The 23,422-nt window shown below is 46.7% G+C and overlaps 1 protein-coding gene across 1 annotated transcript; it reads left to right on the top strand.

Annotated features, from left to right (window-relative positions):
• The first annotated feature begins 3,488 nt into the window (after positions 1-3,488).
• Positions 3,489-23,215, top strand: CAPNS1 (calpain small subunit 1). Its single transcript, XM_083754223.1, has 11 exons — positions 3,489-3,611; positions 9,567-9,792; positions 14,047-14,080; positions 14,365-14,454; positions 15,118-15,175; positions 15,434-15,498; positions 15,909-15,977; positions 16,773-16,851; positions 18,507-18,623; positions 19,610-19,668; positions 22,037-23,215. Exons 2-11 carry the CDS (start codon positions 9,584-9,586, stop codon positions 22,061-22,063), a joined length of 807 nt encoding a protein of 268 aa, XP_083610349.1. The 5' UTR covers positions 3,489-3,611; positions 9,567-9,583; the 3' UTR covers positions 22,064-23,215.
• The last annotated feature ends 207 nt before the right edge of the window (positions 23,216-23,422 follow it).

Below are 23,422 nucleotides of genomic sequence, written 5' to 3'. Positions count from 1 at the left end.
GGGAGAAAGGCGATGGCAAACCTAGACAGCATCTTAAAAAGCAGAGATATCACCTTGTCCGTATAGTTAAAGCTCTGGTTTTCCCTGTAGTGATGTATGGAAGTGAGAGCTGGACCACAAAGAAGGCTGATCGCCAAAGAATGGATGCTTTTGGATTCTGGTGCTGGACTCTTGAGAGTCCCATGGACTGCAAGAAGATCCAACCTCTCCATTCTGAAGGAAATCAGCCCTGAGTGCTCACTGGAAGGACAGATCCTGAAGCTGAGACTCCAATCCTTTGGCCACCTCGTGAGAAGAGAAGACTCCCTGGAAAAGACCCTGATGTTGGGAAAGATGGAGGGCACAAGGAGAAGGGAACGACAGAGGACGAGATGGTGGGACAGTGTTCTTGAAGCTACCAGCATGAGTTTGACCAAACTGCGGGAGGCAGTGGAAGACAGGAGTGCCTGGCGTGCTCTGGTCCAGGGGGTCACAAAGAGGCAGACACGACTAAACGACTAAACAACAGCAACAGTGCTTTTTAAAAATACATAGTGAAAAGGATTATTTTAAGTATTGACATTTAAAAATGCTTTCCTAGCTGACAGAGGCCCCCGTTGGAATTGGAGGCCTGGGACAAGTGGCCCATATGCCCCCCCCCCCCTGTCTGGGCCTGGATGGAGGAAATAGATTTCAGTACAGCTTCCAGGAGTTCGCAACCGCTTTGGCCTTAATCCGGAGTGACTCCGCATTGTCTCCGGAGGAAGCAGGCCCCGACCCCTCCCCCCTCTTCCCGCAAGAGGGCGTCGCCTCCTTTGGGCACCCCCACCTACGCACCCACGGGCGCATTCCTGGCGCCTGAATCAGAAGCTGCTGGGGCCGAGCAGCGGAATCGGGGGGGGGGGGGGCGTGACTCCGGATCGGACACGCTCCGCTTCCTCGCTGCAGACCAGGAACCGGCAGAGCCAGTTCGCCAGCAGGAAGAGAAAGCGAGCCGAGCAAACTTCGCAAAAGAAGTTGGCTCCTCCCTGTGCAAAACCAACAGCTCTCTCTGGTCGGAGTGGGGAAACGCCTGATGCGAATCTATTAATTCGGAGCCGCTTCGGATTGTTAGTCTCAAGGAGGAGCCGCTCCTCCCTCGCAAACTGGTCTTTGTTGTTCAGTCCTTTAGTCGTGTCCTGCTCTTCGTGACCCCCTGGACCAGAGCACGCCAGGCACTCCTGTCTTCCACTGCCTCCCGGAGTTTGGTCAAACTCAGGCTGGTAGCTTCGAGAACACTGTCCCACCATCTCGTCCTCTGTCGTCCCCTTCTCCTTGTGCCCTCCATCTTTCCCCACATCAGGGTCTTCTCCAGGGAGTCTTCTCTTCTCCTGAGGTGGCCAAAGTCTTGCAGCCTCAGCTTCAGGATCTGTCCAGTGAGGTGGGCAGGTGTGGGGGACTCCCTGGTCCTGAATGGGGCAACTGTGCCCCTGAAGGAGCAGGTGCGCAGCCTGGGAGTCATTTTGGACTCACCGCTGTCCATGGAGGCGCAGGTCCATTCTGTGTCCAGGGCAGATGTCTACCAGCTCCATCTGGTACACAGGATGAGACCCTCCCTGCCTGCGGACTGTCTTGTCAGAGTGGTGCGTGCTCTGGTTATCTCCTGCTTGGACTACTGCAATGCGCTCTATGTAGGGCTACCTTTGAAGGTGACCCGGAAACTGCAACTAATCCAGAATGCGGCTGCTAGACTGGGGACTGGGAGCGGCTGCTGAGACCATATAACACCAGTCCTTGGGGGACAGTCACTCTCTCTCTGCCTGACCTACCCTGCAGGGTTGTTGAGAGAATTAGATGACGGCAGGGGGAACTCATTTCTGCCATCTTGAGCTCCTTGGCCACCGGAACCACATAACACCGGTCCTGAGAGATCTGCATTGGTTCCCAGTACGTTTCCAAGCACAATTCAAAGTGTTGGTGCTGACCTTGAAAGCCCTAAACGGCCTCAAAGGCCCAGAATACCCAAAGGAGCGTCTCCACCCCCATTGTTCAATCCGGACACTGAGGTCCAGCTCTGAGGGCCTTCTGGCGGTTCCCTCCCTGCGAGAAGCCAAGTTACAGGGAACCAGGCAGAGGGCCTTCTCGGTAGTGGCACCCACCCTGTGGAACGCCCTCCCATCAGATGTCAAAGAGAAAAATACTACCAGACTTTTTGAAGACATCTGAAGGCAGCCCTGTTTAGGGAAGCTTTTAATGTTTAATAGGTTATTGTATTTTAGTGTTTTGTTGGAAGCCACCCAGAGTGGCTGGGGAAACCCAGCCACATGGGCGGGGTATAAATAATAAATTATTATTATTATTATTATTATTATAGAACTGTTTTTAGAAATAAATGATAGAATGGACAAGCCCACCGGCAGGGGGCATGAAGGCAAGGCGGTGTGTTGTTTCTTAGCGGTGCATGCCAATTCATAGTGGTAGACTACCTTGGAAGCTGGAGGTTCGACTGAGCTCAATGGGATACACCTCCAGTCATTTTCCCCCCCGCAGCTGTGAGCCTGCGAAAGGCAGGGGATGTTTGGAAATCATGCAAACGGTGGGGGTGGGAAAGAGGAGTCTGAAATATATATATTTTTTCAAAAAATTTTTAATTGGTTTTCCAATATTTTAACAAACACAACAACAAACAAGAAAAACATTACAAGATCAAAAAATAAACAGACACACAAAACATTTATCTTGACTAATCCCACTTTTGTTATCGTTGTAAAGTGACTTCCTCAAATCCCCCTGGCTGAGTTTCCAAATAGTTAATTGGAGTAGTTTTCCAACACTATTTTTGTAAAAGATTTACTTGTTCAATTAACATCTTTATTTCTTTTCATTTTGACTTCAATCCATAATATTATACAATTTCACATAGTTACATCCTAGGCCAATCTGTTACTCACAAATATTCCTATTTAAATTGAAATATATTTCCATACACACACACACACACATTCAAAAAGGACCTTTATCTAGCCTTTTGAAACAGTCATGTAAGGGGGAAACTATGAGATAAGAGAGATTTTAAGAAAGATTGGGAACTGTTTATGCTGTATTTAAAGAACTACAGTATTTTAAAGAAGGGACTCACAATGAAGAAAACAATCAAACAAAAAAGATAAGATGTAATATGGGAAAGATGATAAAAAAATTGAAACGACTGTAACAATATTTAACCGAAAGATTATAAAATGTAACTAAAAGACAACAGGCAGGAGAAGGAAATACTTAATGAACCTGAAGTTGAGGTTGGGGGAAGAAAGGTAGGGATTTATATACTATTTTGTTGAAAACATGAATTGTGATGAATATAACATTTGTAAAATTCAGTAAACACTATTAAAAAAAGAAAAGAAACAGTCATTTAACGCCGATCTCAACCTCGTTCTGTCTCTTTTCTTTTTTTCTGGCACGGCAGGCGGAAATTCAACCGGTGAAGCTTTTCCCCAGCACAGGATTCAAACTAGTGGGCGGGCGCTAGGACCCCGCGGCGCCCTCCGGGCGGCTCCGCTGCAGTGACTCGCTCGGGCGTGGTAGATCCCGCAGCGGACCCGACGGAGAGCCGCCCGCAGCAGAAGCGACCCCGCAGCAGCCTCGGCCCCAAGGTAAGAAGAGTCTGGGAGCAGATCCCGACCTGCAGGCTGGTTCTGGGCACCAACTGGGGTTTCTTTCTTCTTCCAGGCAGTGGATCCCTTGGGGAGATCCCGGGTGGATCCCGGTCCCCCCATTAATAACTACGGGAAGGATCTACTTCCTCCACTGGGCCTCCTCTGGCTCCCTTGCCCTAAATCTTGTCCACTGTCCATTTCCCCTCCCTCTAAATCCCCTGGAGCCCATTTGGACACGATCCGGCGCGCGCTAGATCCCTCCCTGCTCTCTCTCTCTCTCCCTCTCAGCATTAGTTTCCGTTTTGTAATCTACTCCCCCCGCCGCAAAACTCGCCCTTCCTTTTCACACACATCTCCTCTCCTTCGAAGGAGATCTCTCACCCACCCTAAATCATCCGGACTGTCTTCTTTGTCACCCCTACTCAGAGTAGACCCATTGGGATTAATGCACACGACTCACCTCGGCCCATTGACTTTAATGGGTGTTTTTCTGAGTAGACCTTAGTTGAATACAATTGCCCTCTTTTTTTCTTGGATCCCCCTATATCTGGTGATTTTCCGCTGCGAATGCTTTTCCTTTCCCGCCCAACTTTTTCTGTTATGGGTCCTGTATCCGTTCCTGGGATCTGTTGCCTTTGGACCCAATCCGAGGCTGCTCCACAAACGATGCCTCCCAACCACCCTTCAAAAGATCCAGCAACTTTATGGGGTCTACAATGAGACGCATATGATGTTGGGAGCGAGATAATCTAGTAAGGGATCCATTCTAAGGTTACCAGATTTTTTCAGTGAATCCAGGGACACTTTTCAACTTCAATCGATTTTGTATGGGGACTGATTTGTAAATCCGGGGACTTTTCCCTGGGAAACGGGGACATCTGGTAACTGTAATCCAGTCACTTTACAGGATTTAATACTTTGCAGAAGTTTTGTCTAGGGATTCCTCCCTCTCCCAGCCCCAAACTGTCCCAATTTAGCCCCGATCCCTGCATCACGGGGTTGGTCTAGATGACCCCTGGGATCCCGTCCAAATCTACAATTCTACGATTCTCACAGCTCCTTTGGCGATAGGGCTGTACACACACACACTCTCTCTCTCTCCTAGGCAACACTATTGCAAACTCCTCCACAAACTATTGCAAAATATTAGCTCCAGCGAAGTCAACCGATCCCTGCTCTCGGTGTTGAGCTGCTCTCCAAACTGGGGAGGGTTCCTCTTGTGTTGGAGCATTTTACTCTGCTGCAATGGTCTGGATCCCAGCCCAGATCTCAAGGTTTCAGTGCAGCCATCTCCCACTTTTGTTATATTTCATGACGCCAAACCATCCTTTTATTACGAAGCATTCTTAAATTCCCAGGAAACTCTTTTTCTTTGTGGGGGTGGGAAGTCTATTGCGCACAGTGGCACTTACTCCCAGGTAAATGTGCCCAGGACTCCAACAAAGGGCAGATCCGTACATTTGAAGCATATTCAATGCACATTCAAAGAGCATGTCTTCACCCCAAGAATGCTGGGAACTGTAGTTTGGTTCAGGGCGCCACACATGGTAGCTTTGTGAAGGGAAGCTATGATTCCCAGGATTCTTTGGGGAGAATCATGTGCTTTAAATGCGCATTTGCTATTCTTTGAATGTGTGGATGTGCCCATAGTTTAAATATCAAACCCTTTTTTGTAACCGCAGGGAACCCTGGGAGTTGTAGGCAGGGCCGTGAATCAGGAGTCCTGGCAGGCAGATCCGTAAGCGCTGGCAGAACTACACACCCCAGACTTCCTTCCGAGGAGGAGCCTGGGACAATTAATCCGGTTTCACTCCACCCGACAGACACGCCAGGCTGTTTGGCCTGCAAAGTTCCTCCAAAAACACACACACAAAACCCACAAGACAGGAATGTTGGAACGGACATTTCCAGCTTCTGTTTTTAAACTGGTGCTCCAAAAACATTTATTAAATGCCTTCCTTTCTCCAAACGCCAGCGATGTTTCTTAGAGGGTCCTGCTCTTAAATTGATTTCTTATTTTGTGGGGGGGTAACAATCTAGTGGGAAACGGTGTAAAAAGGAAACATGGGATGTCTGGGTCGTCTTTGCAGCTCGGGAAAGAAAAATATGGATTTTACTAGCTGGGGAGAATGAGGTAACCTGGGAAGACTGAGGAGTTTTATCCAACTATAATGCGCGCGCGCGCACACACACACACACACACCCTGGCCAAACATGGTGTCTTCTGTATGTTTTGGACTACAATTCCCATCAGCACTAGGTTTGGGAAGGCTGGATATCAGGATTCCCAGGTAATAGTAGTAATAATAATAATAATAATAATAATAATAATAATAATAATAATAATATTTTTTTAAAAAAGAATTTTTATTTATACCCCGCCCTCCCCGCCAAGGCCGGGCTCAGGGCGGCTACCAAGCAATAAAAACAAGTTGAATGAATACAACTTAAAAACAAGATTAAAATAGAACATTAAAATATTAAAATGCAGCCTCATCACAGGAGGAGAAAAGAAAGAGGGGGAGGGAATCAAATTGGCTCCAAGCCAAAGGCCAGGTGGAACAACTCTGTCTTACAGGCCCTGCGGATCTAGTATTGTTTATAGATCTATAGTATTGTTTAGATCTACTATAGATCTAGTATTGAGGGAGGGTGTGGGGACAAGGAGTGATTAGAGCAGGAAAAGTCGATTGCATTCTCTCCCCGCTGCCCCTTCCTTGTCCATATGGGATTGGAATAATTTCCGATCGCCCAAACTCCCTCTCTGTGTCCTCTGCTCCTCGCCACCAACATTTAAAACCAGAATTAGCGCTGTTTGGGTGTGGCGAGATTTGCAAATAACCCTTCGCCGGAAAGGTTGAACATGCAAAAACTAAACAAAACAAAAACCAACAAAGAGTTTCATGGCACCTGTAAGATCAGCATATTTCATAGAATCATAGATATGGGAGGGGGGACCCTGGGGGTCATCTAGTCCAACCCCCTGCAAATATGGCAGAAACGTTTCTGGATCCCAGTCCATTTGTACCCGAACGCAGGGTTATCTTGAGTTGCAGGTTCACACATGCACACATGACATCACGCACAAACGGAAACGCACAGACGCACATGGTTAAGGGGTGGGAATGGTTAAGATTGAGGATCAGTGCCAGATTTATGCATAAGCTAAACAAGCTATAAGGGATGCGGGTGGCACTGTGGTTTAAACCACAGAGCCTAGGACTTGCCAATCAGAAGGTCGGCGGTTTGAATCCCCGCGACAGGGTGAGCTCCCGTTGCTCGGTCCCTGCTCCTGCCAACCTAGGAGTTCGAAAGCACGTCAAAGTGCAAGTAGATAAATAGGTACCACTCCAGCGGGAAGGTAAACGGCGTTTCCGTGCGCTGCTCTGCTTCACCAGAAGTGGCTTAGTCCTGCTGGCCACATGACCCAGAAGCTGTACGCCGGCTCCCTCGGCCAATAAAGTGAGATGAGCGCCGCAACCCCAGAGTCGGCCATGACTGGACCTAATGGTCAGGGGTCCCTTTACCTTTAAACAAGCTATAGCTCTGGGCCCCACTCTCTTGGGGCCCCCATAAAATTTAAAGGAAAAAAGAACAAATAAAACAAAACCTACCTACAGCAACAGTGTTTTATGTTGTGTAGGCTCCTATGATGTAATACATGGCCCCCGCCTGCTCCCCTGCTCCTCAAACTATCCCTGCTTTGCTCCTTTCTATATATAGGGTGCCTACATTCTGCATGGATTGGTTGTACGGCAACATGTGCAAATGGCTTGAGATACCTATGAGGTCCATAAATGACTACCTAGCATATATTCAATACAAAAAAACAGCGACAATTTGTTGTGGACAGCTGGACATATAAAAGGCCCCATTGCCTTCAGGAGCTGAGGATCTCATCAAACCTAAATCTGGCCTTGTTGAGGACAGTAGGAAATTAAATGCAGGAAAGTACAAGGAGTGGTGATTACCTTTTTGAACGGTGACCATTAAGTTAAGCCTGTTTTTTCCAAGCGTGGCTAAAGACCTTTCCCTGAGCTTTTCTAAATCCCCTGATCTCTTTCGTTCCTCCTGTTCCTCCAGGAGGGGGTGTGCCGCATTAAAATAGTCTCGATACAGAGTTTGTGGCGGGGAGGGGTTAACTGTTGCAACCCAGCAGCTTCCTTGTTTGCATGCTGTGCCTTTGACCCCCATCCCCCTGCAAGGAGGGGTCCCACTTCATGTAACCCCCCCCCCCCAAACTATTCTCAGGCACACTTCTACGAGGCTGATATCTAACCTTTGGGTACAGGCAGAATTTTTACTATTAACCTCTTAGAGTATTCTTTGGGAAAGAAAACAGGATGGAGACATTTTAAACAACATGCACCATTCCTCCTCCTCCTCCTCCTCCTCCTCTTCTTCTTCTGCAATCCCTCGTAGCCGAGTAAAATTGTCTTCCATAAACACGGTTTTAAAAGTTAGTCCGTAAGTGACTGTGGAGGCCAGTTTTGGATCCACACGTCCTTCCACAGTGGGGACATTGGTTCCTGGGCGGGAGTTGATCCCGGTGTGGATTTGCCAAGCATGCCTTCCTCTTAGCACATCTCTCCCTTGTGTCCTGAGTTCGAGTGTCTTCAAAGCCCAGGACACCTTTGGTCAAGGCTGTTCTCCAACTGGAGCACTCGCAGGCCAGTGTTTCCCAGTTGTCAGTGTTTATACTACATTTTTAAAGATTTGCCTTGAGAGAGTCTTTAAACCTCTTTTGTTGACCACCAGCATTACGCTTTCCATTCTTAAGTTCGGAATAGAGTACCGTATTTTTCACCCTATAGGACGCACTTTCCCCCCTCCAAAAATGAAGGGGAAATGTGTGTGCGTCCTATGGGGCGAATGCAGGCTTTCGCTGAAGCCTGGAGAGCGAGAGGGGTCGGTGCGCACCGACCCCTTTCGCTCTCCAGGCTTCGCGCAGCTCTCCTCAAGCAGAGAGTTGCCTGCATGCTGAAGCCTGCGCGCGCTGAGCTCAGTGCGTCCAGACTTCACGGACCTCTCCACAAGTAGCGGGAGCCAGCGCTGGGCTCCCACAGCTTGCAGAGAGCTGCCTGTTTGGGGGCTGGGGTCGGGGGAAGCTCGGGCTTCCCCCGCCCCAGCCCAGCGCCTGGGGGAAAAATAATTTTCCCCCCTTTATTTCCCCCCCCTAAAAACTTTTCCCCCCCTAAAAACTAGGTGTGCCTTATGGGACGGTGTGTCCTATAGGGCGAAAAATACGGTAGTTGCTTTGGAAGACGATAGTCAGGCATCCGAACAACATGACCAGTCCAACAAAACTGATGTTGAAGAATCATTGCTTTGACACTCGTGATCTTTGCTTTTTCCACTACACTGGCATTAGTTCGCCTGTCTTCCCAAGTGATGTGCATTAAATATTAAGGGTCATAGTTTAGTTTTAAAAAGAGGTAAAGGCATAGGGGGTTCTCCCCCCTTTTTTGGAGTGGGTGGGTATTACACCCTGTAAATTGATAAATAAAGGCAAGGCACCCTGCTGCATAATCTTTTCCAGACATCACATCCAGAAATCTATTCCAGTTTTGTGTTGTTCTTTACAGTGTAATCCTATAAATGTGAATAGAAAGAAAGAAAGAAAGAAAGAAAGAAAGAAAGAAAGAAAAAGAAAGAGCTTCATTGACTTCAATGGGACCTTCTCCCAGTCTGTGGGCACAGGATTATATTATCATTGGTTGGAAGTTTCTTCCCATTTTCTTGAAGTTTACTCAGAGATGTGTGAATTTATCCCTTAATTTGTTCATAATTTGTTTGCCCATTTAATCATCACTGATTTCACCTCTTCATCTTTTGTCTCCCATTCTGGCAGGATGTTATATGCACCCTTCAATAATAAACCCTTCAATAATAATAAGCAGAAGTTGTGTGTTTGTGTGTGTTTTAAACAAACTTTCCTTTCTCTCCAAACAGAGAAAACACTTCAGAAAATGTTCCTTGTCAAAAACTTCCTTGGTGGAGGAGGAGGTGGCGGCGGCGGCGGAGGGGGCAACATCAAGATTGGGGGAGCGAACATCAACATTGGCAATGTCATTGGGGGGTTTTTAGGTGGTGGAGGGGGGAGTGGAGGCAGTGGAGGCGGCGGCGGTGGAGGAGGCGGAGCCATGGGAATCCTGGGAGGAGTCATCAGCGCCATCAGGTGAGTTTTTTAAAAAACGAGTTTATTTACAACATATACACAAACGTTTATAAAACAAACAACAGCAAAAGCACAACCAAAAAGAAATTTAAAAAGTATACAGGGGACACCCGGGTTGCGAACGTGATCCATGCGGGATGCACGTTCACAACCCACAGCGTTTGCAACCCGCGTCTGCGCACACGCGGGTTGCGATTCGGCACTTCTGCGCATGCACAAAGCGCGGTTTAGTGCTTCTGCGCATGCGCGACTGCTGAAACCCGGAAGTAACCCGTTCCGGTACTTCTGGGTTTGGGCGGTCCATATTCCCCAAAAACGCAACTTGAAGTGGCTGTAACACGAGGTCTGACTGTACAAATAATCTATAACTACGTACCTAAATTTATACAAAACAAATAGCGAACAACCCCCCCCCCCATAGTTCTGTTCTTCCTTTCTTCCATCTAACTTCCTTCATCCTCTCTACACGGTTCTCTTTTCATTTTTAGTAAACTATCTCCATCATAGTTTGTTATCCCCCCCTTTTTTAAATACAATTTTTAACTTAAGTACCATAAATTATCCTGCAGAAGTTAATCGAAACAAGTCCAAGTATTAATTTGAGGGGACTGCTTTTTAAGGTGTTCTCTATGTTTCCCCCATTCTTTTTGAAATTTTTGCTTGGACTGACCCCCTAATTGTCTTCAGTGTTCATGTGGGTGATTGGCAGCAGCTGGTGGCGAGCGATAAGACGTTTGGTGGACAATTCCCCCCCCCCCCATTTTCTTAATTTTTAGATCCCCAAAATAGAGGGCATCTTATACACGGAAAAATACAGTATTTTGCCATTGAGGACCTTTCCTTCCACTGTTTGCAGAGATGGGCTGGTAGCTGAACGGCTAGTTCATGTTTACCGTCAGACTGGTTTGCTAGCATGCAGGGAAACTTGGGTCAACAAGCAAAACAGCCGCCAGCAGCTGGAATGAAACCCAGGTCTTCTCTATCAGAAGAAGAGTCAGGCTTCTGTCCCAAACACGCTTACCTAGGGAGTGAGTCCCACTTAACTTTGGGACACTCCTTTCAGGGTAAACATACTGAGGATTGCAGTTATTCTTGTACCGCTTACAGCTTTGCTGCTGAAGTTTGGACTCTCGGGAGTGAAGTCCAGGGCTCGTGAGTGGAGGAAGGCGTTTGGGGCCACACTCAACCCTTACCTTTAAAAAATAATAATAATAATAATAATAATAATAATAATAATAATAATAATGATTTATTTATACCCTGCCCATCTGGCTGGCCTTCCCCAGCCACTCTGGGCGGCTTCCAACCAAATATTAAAATACAGTAATACATCAAGCATTAAAAGCTTCCCTGAACAGGGCTGCCTTCAGATGTCCTCTAAAAGTCTGGTAGTTGTTCTTCTCTTTGACATCTGCTGGGAGGGCGTTCCACAGGGTGGGCGCCACCACCGAGAAGGCCCTCTGCTTGGTTCCCTGTAACTTGGCTTCTCGCAGGGAGGGAACTGCCAGAAGGCCCTCAGCACTGGACCTCAGTGTCCGGGCAGAACAATGGGGGTGGAGACGCTCCTTCAGATATATATAAAGAACCATGGTACCACTTTAGAAAGTTATGTCTTCCCTCTGCCCCAAAGAATGACGGGAATTGTAGTTCGTTAAGGGCGCTGAGTGTTGTAAGGAGACACCTGTTCGGCTCGTAGAGCTACAATTCCCAGAGTTCCCTGGGAAGAAGAAACAGAAATCAGCCGGGTATGTTTTGGGACTGGCACGGGTCAAATTGTGGAGATCTCTGGATACCAGGCTGGTGACTGGGAAAAGCCAAATGTCACTTAGAGAAGGATCTGAGATATTTTCTTTGGAGTCTGAATTTGTTTTATTCTGGATTGTCTGATTTGATGTTTTAAGGTGTTGTCAACTTGAGACTTCTTATTTAAAATATAAAGTGGTAAAGATATGTTGATAGTGATAATTATAGTTATAATAATAATAATAATAATAATAAACTTCAGGGGGGAATGGAGGATGAAATTGATGGACTATGCAGAACTTGATAAATTAACAGAAAGGATTCGAAACCTGCGGAATCGGAGATTCTTAGAGGACTGGAGTAAAAATACGAACTATTTGAAAAGCAATTGTAATGAACAGATTAGGCTAGTAGGACTGCAAGAAGTTTTTTAAGGAGGATTATTTGAAATATTGCAAGAAAGACTATGAGGAGAATTATTAGTTAATGACAATTAAGAGTAATAGTGAAATTAAGGAATGCAAAATAAGTGATAAAGAACGAAAAATCATCAAGAGGTGTTGATAGAAGTCTAAAACATTGTATAAGATAAATAGTTAGGTTATATGACTGTTGGAAATGATATGTTAAAACCCCCCAATAAAAATGCATTAAAAAATTAATAATAATAATCTTTGGGGGGAAGGAGCCTCAACTTTCCATTGTGGCGACCGTAACCCAGGTCTAAGGTGCCGTTCGGCGATTAGGTTATATATCTGAATTTCTAACACTGAGAGGGAAAGACTGTTAAACCTCTCTGTGAATTGTAGGTCTGGGAGGGGAATGAGTTATTTCTTCCTTTTCCTGCTGAATCATACCTGGAATTTTCCAACTATCCTGTATGCAAATAAGGCCACAGCATGAGGCATGATTCCAAGTCAGCTCTGCTTCTGAGCTTTCTAAAAGCAATGTTCCCACCATTCCAAACTTATCTCTGAGACAGTGAGGGCTAGAAGCTTGGTTTAAAACGTGCACATGCACATTTTTACATGTTACCGTTGTTTTCTTTTCTTCCTTGCATTTTGATGCCTGATAAAAAACTTGTTTAGACCAGTCTACCCAGGAGTGTGGAAAGTTGAAGTAATTTTAATCTGTTTTAATATTCTAATTTTTGTATGTTTTAAAGCAGGCATCCCCAACCTTCGGCCCTCCAGATGTTTTGGCCTACAACTCCCATGATCCCTAGCTAACAGGACCAGTGGTCAGGGATGATGGGAACTGTAGTCCAAAACATCTGGAGGGCCGAAGGTTGGGGGTGCCTGCTTTAAAGTATCATTGTGGTTTTTTCTCAGTTTTGCTGTTTTGTAAACCATATTAAAAACAACAACAATTAAGTGGTGTATATACTTTATGAAATAAAGACACACACATAGAATCATAGAACTATAAAGTTGAACGGGACATTGGGGGTCATCTAGTCCAGCCCCCTAGATCAGCCTTTCTCAAGCTGTGGGTCCCCAGATGTTCTTGAACTACAACTCCCATCACCCCTAGCTAGCAAGGCCAGAGCTCAGGGATGATGGGAGTTGTAGTCCAACAACATCTGGGGACCCGCAGGTTGAGAACCGCTGCCCTACATCAGCATTCCCTAACCTTGGGCCTCCAGCTGTTTTTGGACTACAACTCCCATAATCCTCAGCTAGCAAGACCAGTGGTCAGGGATGATGGGAATTGTAGTTCGAAAACAGCCGGAGGACCAAGGTTGGGAAACACTGCCCTAGATCATACGCGACAAATGGCCGCCCAGCCTCCATGGAAGATGGAGCAAGCTTGTTTTCTCCTTCTCTGGACGGTAGGACTTGAACCCAGGGCTTCAAGTTACAAGAAAGGAGATTCTGAGTCAACATCAGGAAGAACTTTCTGACAGGAAGAGTCGTTTGACTCCCTTGGGAGGTTGTGCGTTCTCCTTCCTTGGAGGTTTCTGCTTCAGCCGAGATTCCGGCATTGGAGGGGGTTGGACTAGATGACCCCTGGGGATCCCTTCCAGCTCTTCAAATCTTTGATTCTATGAACTCCTCTATGAATTCTGGAAGAGCAGCATACAGTGGTGCCTTGGAAGACGAAATTAATTCGTTCCGCGAGTCTCTTCGTCTTGCGGTTTCTTCGTCTTGCGAAGCATCCCTATTAGCGGATTAGCGCTATTAGCGGCTTAGAAAAAGGGGGGGGGGAGGGAAAAAAATCACAAGAACTCGCAAGACGTTTTCGTCTTGCGAAGCAAGCCCATAGGGAAATTCGCCTTGCGAAGCGCCTCAAAAGACGGAAAACCCTTTTGTCTAGCGAGTTTTCCGTCTTGCGAGGCACCACTGTATAGCTTTTGGGTGAGGCCCAGGGAAACCTCACTTGGGGCTGATGGGAATTGTAGTCCAGCTTGGCAGGATCTGTATTGAACCATCCATTCCCGTGGCAATGCTTTGAAAGACCCACCGCTGATCGGGTTTATCTTTTTTCTCCTCCATGCCTGCTGTCCATCAGTGAAGCAGCCGCTCAGTATAACCCAGAACCTCCGGTAAGTTCTTCATTTCCATTTTTCTTGCTCCGCAATATTCATTGCCGCTTGCGCTGGAGACAGGCTGCCAATTCAGGAAGCTGCCAGAAGTTTGATTTTGGCCACTGCCTGGGATTTTATTGAATAGAATTGGGCAGGCTGGGTCCGTCCCCCCTGGCCTACACTGCTCTCAAGCTTCCCAGGCATGGGATTTTTCAGGTCCTTCCAGACATCCTGCGCAGGGTCTCTCCCTCCAAGTTACGGCCCTCGTCCAATTCCCTGCTTCTCTGCTTCTCTCTTCTCAGCCTCCTCGCAGCCACTTTTCCAACATCGAAGCCAACGAAAGCGAAGAACAGCGGCAGTTCCGGAAGCTCTTTGTGCAGCTGGCGGGAGACGTGAGTGTTTTCTCCCCTGGTGGCCTTTCCGTAAACACTGAGGACTAGCCTCTTGCTTCTGGGATTTGGCTGATGAGGGGGGAAAAGGGCCCAGGCGGGGAATTTGAGTTGCATCCAGCACAATGGCACTGCTATTTTGAGGCAGCTGCCCGCTGCAGTTTTCTCTGCAAACTCGGTGGGTCTTAAAGGTAAAGGTAAAGGTAAAGGGACCCCTGACCATTAGGTCCAGTCGTGGCCGACTCTGGGGTTGTGGCGCTCATCTCGCTTTATTGGCCGAGGGAGCCGGCGTACAGCTTCCGGGTCATGTGGCCAGCATGACTAAGCCGCTTCTGGCAAACCAGAGCAGTGCACAGAAACGCTGTTTACCTTCCCGCCAGAGTGGTACCTATTTATCTATTTGCACTGGTATGCTTTTGAACTGCTAGGTTGGCAGGAGCAGGGACCGAGCAACGGGAGCTCACCCCGTTGCAGGGATTCGAACCACCAACCTTCTGATCAGCAAGTCCTAGGCTCTGTGGTTTAACCCACAGCGCCACCCGCGTCCCATCCGGTGGGCCTTACGTCTGAGTAAAATGCACATGGGAAATGCGAAACAACTTTCTCTAGGCTCTGAGCTTTCCCTTTTGCGCTACAGCCGACACCATTCCTTTTCTTTTGTTCTAGGATATGGAAGTCAGCGCCACAGAACTCATGAATATCCTGAACAAAGTGGTGACACGGCGTAAGTGGAAGATTAGTTTCCTTTGGGGCCAATGGGGCTGTATTGGGAGCCGGTGGGATGCCAACACTGATGGGAGTGTTTCATATTTATTATTTCAGTACCTATTAAACCTTATCACCCCTGACCTTTGGTCATGCTGGCTGGAGCTAGTGGAGGTTGAGGTCCCAACAGCCAAGTCCCGTCCGCCCCGGCTGGATGGCGCTTCCGGCTTCTGATTCCGCCATTGGTTTCACCCTCCTTTTGCCTTTTCCTTTCCAGATCCGGACTTGAAGACGGACGGCTTTGGGATTGACACTTGTCGCAGCATGGTGGCCGTCATGGACGTATCCTCTTCCCAGTTGGGGATCTGGGTCTGGGTTTTGCTCCCTCTACGTTATCTTTTATATATGCCGTATTTTTCGCTCTATAAGACACACTTTCCCCCTCGTAAAAAGTAAGGGGAAATGTGTGTGCGTCTTATGGAGCGAATGTAGTCTGTGCAGTGATCCCTCTTGCTGTTCTGGCTTCTGGGATTCAGAATATTTTTTCTCTCGTTTACCTCCACGTTGCAAGATCTCTGAAACTGACGTATTTTAGGAACAAGGGTGCATAATAAAATTGTGTGGCTTCTCGAGGACTTTTGCGTTCTGGCTCCCGATATCCCTGCTTGCCTGCTTTTCGTGCTGCTTCTGGGAAAAAGGGGTGGGAATCTGTGCGCTTGTGGCGTTTTGCTCCTTGACTGTGCCCTGTGCAGAGCGACACAACCGGAAAACTGGGCTTTGAGGAATTCAAGTACCTCTGGAACAACATCAAGAAGTGGCAGGTAAATTGAATTTTTATTTGTTTTTTTGCATCTAGCACACTCCTATTTAGGGATGGGGCTCTGGCAGGGTGAATTTGATTTAAATCAAATCAATTTAAATCACTAGTCAGTAAGAATTGATTTAAATAATTTTTGTACAGAAAGGTTCAGCCTTGCTGGCATCCCCTTAATATGTACAACCAGAGGAAGGTTTCATTTTTGGAATCACAAATTTTCAGAGTAGTTTTTACAGTTATGTAAAAAATGACTGATTTGGTTATACTATTGGAAATACACAGGCAGATAATTACAAAATTGTTGTTTCTATTTGGACAACTTTTCTGCTGTTGGAAGGAGAAAAATAATCATTGGAAGGAGAAAAATAATCATTTCCTTCATAACAATTTAAACAATTTATTTAACTAAAACAATAACGTTATCGCATATGTATCCGTATTTGTTAACCGATATGGTTAAACGATTTTTAGACTGAGTTTTACCACACATGAAAAACTTAAAGTAAATCCTTATTTCCTGATGAATAGCCTTTGGACTATAATGTAACTTAAATAGAAAACTATCTTTAGAAAGATTTTTCCTCCAAAAGCATTTTATTTTAAAAATCCGATTTAAATTTTAAAAAATATAATATTTTTTAAATTTTATTTTTAAAAAACCATGGATTTTTATCCACCCTGGGCTGTTGTGGAGTCTTGGGTTGGTGAGGACATTATTCCGTTTAGCTGTCCCGCTTGCTTTACCTGTCTTTTTGTTCTCCTCCCCCCACCCCCAATTTTGGGGTTGTCCGGACATCAGTGTATCTACAAGCAATTTGATACGGATCGATCTGGAACCATCGGCAGCAGCGAACTCCCAGGAGCCTTTGAGGCAGCAGGTAAGGAGCAAATGTGATTGGGTACCCAAAAAACGCCATCCACACCATACATTTAAAGCACTATGATGTCATTTTAAACAGTCATGGCTTCCCCCCCCCAAAATTCTGGGAGCTGTAGTTTGTTAAAAGGGTGTTGAATCCTTAGCCGGAATTAAGATTGCCGGAAGAAATATCAACAACCTCAGATATGCAGATGACACAACCTTGATGGCAGAAAGTGAGGAGGAATTAAAGAACCTTCTCATGAGGGTGAAAGAGGAGAGCGCAAAATATGGTCTGAAGCTCAACAACAACAAAACGAAGATCGTGGCCACTCGTCCCATCACCTCCTGGCAAATAGAAGGGGAAGAAATGGAGGCAGTGAGAGATTTTACTTTCTTGGGCTCCATGATCACTGCAGATGGTGACAGCAGTCACGAAATTAAAAGACGCCTGCTCCTTGGGAGAAAGGCGATGGCAAACCTAGACAGTATCTTCCAAAGTAGAGACATCACCTTGCCAACAAAGGTCCATATAGTAAAAACTCTGGTTTTCCCAGTAGTGATGTATGGAAGTGAGAGCTGGATCCGTGCTTTGTAACCACGTTTTTGCACCATTGCAGCCCCAGGCAACAGTGGGTGCGTGATTTTTTTGGTGCAGGCTGTAGCCATGGACATGCTATGTAATTTGATGGTGAATTTGGGGTGACCCAATGCAAAGATCCTGAGGATCCATGTGGATCCGTGCTTTGTAACCACGTTTTACGTGGGGAGGGAAGGAAAAACACAGAAGGGACAAGGAGCACGAGAGGGGTGTGCAGAGAAGCAGCTGGCTAAGAATGCAGGAGAGGGGTTTAACAGGAGGGAGGAAAGGAAGGCAAAAGTCCCCCCCCCACATACCCAAGCCAGCCCCCCCCCTCCCACCTGCATGTTTTCCGGCTGCCTGCGAGTCCCTAAAATGCTTCCCTGGACGCAGCAGCACCGGAGCATGGAGAGGAATTAGAAGGAAGGACGCGATCCTTTCCTTTCCCCTCTGCTTGCCTGGAGGGGAGGGGAGGGGATTTGCCTGCTCTTTGTTCCGTTTGAGCAAACAGCAACCAAAACAGGAGAGGGTGGGCAGTAAGACCCTGAGGCAGAATGCAGGAAAGCAACAGCTTCCTCTCTCGCACGATCCGATTTTTGCCTGATTTTTGCCCCTGCACTCGGGCCAGTCGGCTCCAGGGACCACACATTTGCTCAATAACACGCACAGACATTTCCCATTACTTTTTAGGAGAAAAAATCTGCATCTTGTAGAGAGAAAAGTACGGTAATGGATATGATTTATTGAATATTTACAGATAAATTGCAAACAGATAAAAACATTACTATTGTGATAACCTGCAGTTTCATAAGAGTATATATTTAAAGTAGATAATTAAATGAATTTGGATGTGTAGAAGGTATTAAGAAATAAATTTAAGGAACCACGGAAAGGGGGGGGGAAGGAAGTCAAAACTTTGAAATGTTAAATTGATTGTAAAACTAATGAAATGTATAAACTTGAAAAGTATAAACAACAACAACAACAACAACAACAACAACAAATAATAATAATAATAATAATAATAGAAGAGCTGTTTTCTGACTAGCTCCTCCCTCTTTCCTGCCCTCCAATTTCCCCCCTTTCCTTGCCAGGCTTCCGGCTGAACGAGCAGCTGTACAGCATGATCGTGCGCAGATACTCAGATGAGAACGGGAACATGGACTTTGACAACTTCATCAGCTGTTTGGTGCGCCTGGACGCCATGTTTCGTAAGTTGGCGTCGCCGGGGGTTCTGCCAGAGGTGTCCCTCGCAGGTCCCTTGTTTCCTTTCCAAAAAGAGCTGTCTCGAGCAGCTGCTGGTTTCGGGTAGGGTGCCTCTGGTGACCCCACCCTGAGGCTGGCTGCCTTTGCACGGGAGTCCTTGCACCCGCTTGTGCGAATGTCAACATGGCCTGGGTTGAGGGCATCACTGATTCCCAAACTTCATGGCTCTTGAGTACAGAACCACATCCTTCTGTGACGATACAGTCATACCTCGGGTTAAATGTGCTTCAGGTTGAGCGCTTTTGGGTCCGCTCCGTGGCGACCCGGAAGTAACAGAACACATTACTTCCGGGTTTCGCCGCTCGCACATGTGCAGATGCTCAAAATGACATCACACGCATGCACGGAAGCGGCAAATTGCAACACACACGGACGCGGGTTGCGTTTGCTTCAGGATGCGAACAGGGATCCAGAACGGATCCCGTTCGTATCTAGAGGTACCACTTTATTAACTTATGGTCTGTGTGTGTGGTTTGGGAGCCGCACGGCCAGGGGAAAAACAATGCTGTCCAGGGTTGTCAAGACTGCGGAGAGAATAACTGGGTGCACTCTTCCCACCTTAGATCAAATCTATGCTGCCAGGTGCCATAAGAAAGCTGCAGAGATAGTGCAGGATAGTTCGCACCCCGGAAATGATCTCTTTCAGCTTCTGCCTTCTGGAAGAAGGTACAGGGGTATAAAGGCCAGGACCAGGCGCCTGAGAAACAGTTTCTATCCAAATGTGATTTTGGTTCTAAACACAGTGGAAGGTAGTCTCTGTGGGAATATATTGTATTTAATTATGGGGTATCAGAGTTTTTAGAGGGCCAACCAAGCTGGGATAGCAGGCTTGTTGGTTTCTGAATGTCTGATGTAGATTTTTTTCAATTTCGTTGTTCTGTATGGGACAATGGCAATAAAGATTAACGTATCGTATCCGTTCTGCTTTCAGGTGCCTTCAAATCTCTGGACAGGGATGGAAGCGGGCAGATCCGTGTGAGCTTGAAGGAGGTAAGGAGAACGTCTGGCTCTTGTTCCACTCCAGGGCAAAGGGAGCTGAGCAGGAGGAATCCACCGAGTGCGGAAACCCAGTGTCAGGGAACTGACATCGGAGCCAGAAGTGGAGGCAGGGCTCCCAAGCGATGCCGGAGAAGGGCCAAGCAGGGAGAGAGGGAACTCATCGGCTGGGGAAGGAAATCAGCGTAACACCAGGGATAAAGGGGGGCGGTTGGGGGAATCGGAGAGGGGTCTCCAGGACTCTTCGCTGGAGACCAGCGGGGAGAGCACAGGTCCTCTTCTGCCCACACCCACCCTGCGCAGAAGACCTCCGCGCAGGGAAAGTAGGCGTAGACTTGGCGTCAAAGAGCTTCTGTGCTGGAAGAAGTTTAAGAAACGCCCACTGACGGATTCTGCTAGCGACTGAACAGCCACAAAGTGAAGGGCTGTCCAGGCAGGAAAGGTTTAACCAGGCTACCTAGCCAGGAGTGGTGGCAAACTTACGCACGAGCAACCCCATACATCCATTACACCCAGCAAGGATCCAAAGATCTTGGGGACAGAAGGGTTAGGGTTGTTAAGGAATGAGCCAAGCAAAAAACGACCACATGCATTTATTGTTTATTTGAAAGCATTTATAAAAACACTTTTTAAAAAGCGCCACAAAGTGGTGCGCAATGTAAAAAATAAGCAAAACAAATCAGAATTGTAGAGTTGGAAGGGATGCAGGAATCACAGCGGAAGCATCCCTGATAGATGGCCATCCAACCTCTGCTTAGAAACCTCCAATGAAGGAGAATACTGTATTTTTCTCTCCATAAGACACACTTTCCCCCTCCTAAAAAGCAAGGGGAAATGTGTGTGCGTCTTATGGAGCGAATGCAGGCTGCGCAGCTATCCCAGAAGCCAGAACAGCAAGAGGGATCGCTGTGCAGCGAAAGCAGCGATCCCTCTTGCTGTTCTGGCTTCTGAGATTTAGAATATTTTTTTTCTTGTTTTCCTCCTCCAAAAACTAGGTGCGTCTAATGGTCCGGTGCGTCTTATAGAGCGAAAAATGTGGTATATCACCACCCTAGGGAGTCTTGTCCATTCTCAAATGGCTCTTGCCATCAGGATATTCTGACTATAGTGGTGCCTCGCAAGACAAAATTAATTCGTTCCGCGAGTTTTTTCGTCTTGCGATTTTTTCGTCTTGCGAAGCACGGACTTTGGAAAAGCTTCAAAAAGCACCAAAGTCTTCAAAAACCTCAAAAAGGCTACCACACCGCGTGCTATGAGTTGCTCCACGAAGTGAATGCACAGTTTTAAGAAAAAGGAAACAAACTTGCAAGACGTTTTCGTCTTGCGAAGCAAGCCCATAGGGAAATCCGTCTTGCGAAGCAACTCAAAAAACAAAAAACTCTTTCGTTTTGCGAGTTTTTCGTCTTACAAGGCATTCGTCTTGCGAGGTACCACTGTACATGTTCAGTCAGAATCTTACACCGTTTGTGGGATTCTGGGAACCGCAGTTTGTTATGGCTGCCGAGAGTCCTTAGGAGACCCCTCCAGTCTGGAGGGGGGCAACACAAAAACAGGCCTTTTCCGTGGTGGCTCCCTGTTTGTGGAATGCCCTACCTAGGAAGGCTCGCTTGGCATCTTCATTACAGTGCCAGCTGAAAACCTCCCTTTATAACCAGGCCTTTGGCCTTAAACTATCTGTGGGGTGAGATGGTTTTAACGTATTTCTCTTTCCTCTTGTTTTTAATGTATTTATGTGGGGCTGATTGTCTGGCTGGTTGTAAGTCGCTTTGGGTTGCCCTGGGCAAGATAAAACAACTAACAAAATAATAATAATAATAATAATAATAATAATAATAATAATAATAATAATGATGCCATCACAGAGCTACAGTTCTCAGAGTGGTCCAACCGCCAATCCCTCTTCCCAGAGAATTCTGGGAGTTGTAGCTCTGCGAGTCTCCCTTAACAGACTACAGTTCCCAGGATTCCCTGGGGAATCCATGGCTTTTCAGAGCGGTGGGGCACCGTTTTCAACGCACTGTGCAGACGGGGCTTATTTTCCTGGGCCCAGCAGAAAGAGAAGGGAGCAACTAAGTCTCCCATTGATTTGCCGGAGGCAAACTTGCTATAGTTTGGCTCAGGAAAAGCTTTTGCCGTGAGCTCTGCTTCCGAGGAGGGAAATCAAGAACGAGGAGATGCTGGGGCGTAAACAGCCTATGGGTGAGACGGGGAGATATGGGGCAGGATAGGGGAGAAGGAGACCAGCTTGCAGGAGACGGAGAGATGCAGATGGGGAAGGAGTTGGGCTGCTGAGATGCTTTGAAGATGAGAACTAGAAACTTGGAGAGGATGTGGAGAGTGACGTTCGTCTTCTTTTCCCCAGTGGCTGCAGCTCACCATGTATTCGTAAGGCCGGCCTGCCTGTGGGATCGCGCTCCCCCCACTCCGACATCACCGAGCCTGTTCTGGACTGTTTTTAGAAGTTCCATGCTACATCTGCCCAGCAGTCCTCCCTGCGAGGCGGGACAGTCTCTAATAAATCCCTTTCTTTTCTTTTTTCAGTTTCTCTTCCACTCCCTTTGCTAAAGCAAAAAAACAACAACAATAGGGGGCCCCTTTTACTATGTTTGTTTTATTTTGCATTTTTAACCTCCGTTAGAAAAGCAACTGCTAATACAGATTTACGTTAACTGTTTTGTTTACTAACAGCGGGTGGGTGTCTTTTTGAAAGAAGCCTCCAGTTTGCAATGGTATTTGCTTTTCCTTTCCCCAGGCCGGCTCGGTTTACGGCGGTGCCCGTGCAGATTCTATAATTCACTATAGTTTCACGACGGAACAATTGCCTTCATTTCAGGAATTGGGGAGCTGAGAGGGCCTGAATATGAAATTCTTACCCTTAGCAAAGCCACAGCTCTCCTTGGGGGACCTGTGTCTGGGCTGGTGGCAAGATCGTGACAGCGGTTGCGTGTGTTCCGTGTGCGAATTCTGCACTGTGGCTGGAGTTTGGCCCCACTAATCCTTGAGAATCGTTCAGGAATAAAAAATCCATCACTTCCTGTAGTCTGCCGTTTTAACTCCATTTGTTATGGGCAAGTTAGGCCAGGAGTGTTGTGATGGGAGTCGGACTAGACTGACGTGACGGCAACAGCACTCACCCAACAAATGAAGGAAATCACCCCCCCCCCATTTATAAACCGGGGAATGAGCCCCTGTAGCACTTTGCATGGATTCAATTTCAAAAGCAATAGGTCAGTAACAGCCAAAGTCCGCCCAAAACTATTTAAGGAACGCCAGTTATAGAGGCTTGCAGTTTATTAAAAAATATTTTTAAAAATCAAGGAACAGCTGGTATGATTCTGCCCAAGGGCAACTGCGAAATGTTTGCTTTGTGCAACCACAGTATTCCTAGCAGTTTAAAAACAATGTAGTACCCTTTTTTTATTTTTGCAAATTGCATGGAGACTAGACTCCCATGCAGACTCTCCCCCCTAAGCTCTATACTTGCAATACATATGCAATTTCTATGCATGCATTTTGAAGGAATAAAAGAGTAGAAAGACAACTGATTCTCTCTCTCTCTCTCTCTAAATTTGTCTAATTTTGAAAATTCGAGCAGCTGTGGGAAAAGGATCACCCACTGTCTGCCCCACTGGGACCTGGTGAAAGAGCTGTTTCAGCCAGATGAAGAGAATGTGTGCCTTTGATTTTTATTTTTTAAAAAAGATATCCAAGACAGGGAGGGTTGCCTTTCTGTCAGATTGCAGAGAGA

This window comes from Podarcis gaigeae (genome assembly GCF_964106915.1).
Source record: "Podarcis gaigeae genome assembly, chromosome: 8".
NCBI lineage: Eukaryota > Metazoa > Chordata > Lepidosauria > Squamata > Lacertidae > Podarcis > Podarcis gaigeae.
This window is presented reverse-complemented; position numbering and strand designations above follow the sequence as displayed.

Bases quoted from the DNA above. Each gene is read 5' to 3' on its own strand.
- CAPNS1 (XM_083754223.1), top strand. From the start codon at position 9,584: ATGTTCCTTGTCAAAAACTTCCTTGGTGGAGGAGGAGGTGGCGGCGGC. The intron at 15,176-15,433 runs GTAAGTGGAAGA...TTTCCTTTCCAG, and splicing joins GAACAAAGTGGTGACACGGC to ATCCGGACTTGAAGACGGAC. The intron at 15,978-16,772 runs GTAAATTGAATT...TCCGGACATCAG, and splicing joins ACAACATCAAGAAGTGGCAG to TGTATCTACAAGCAATTTGA.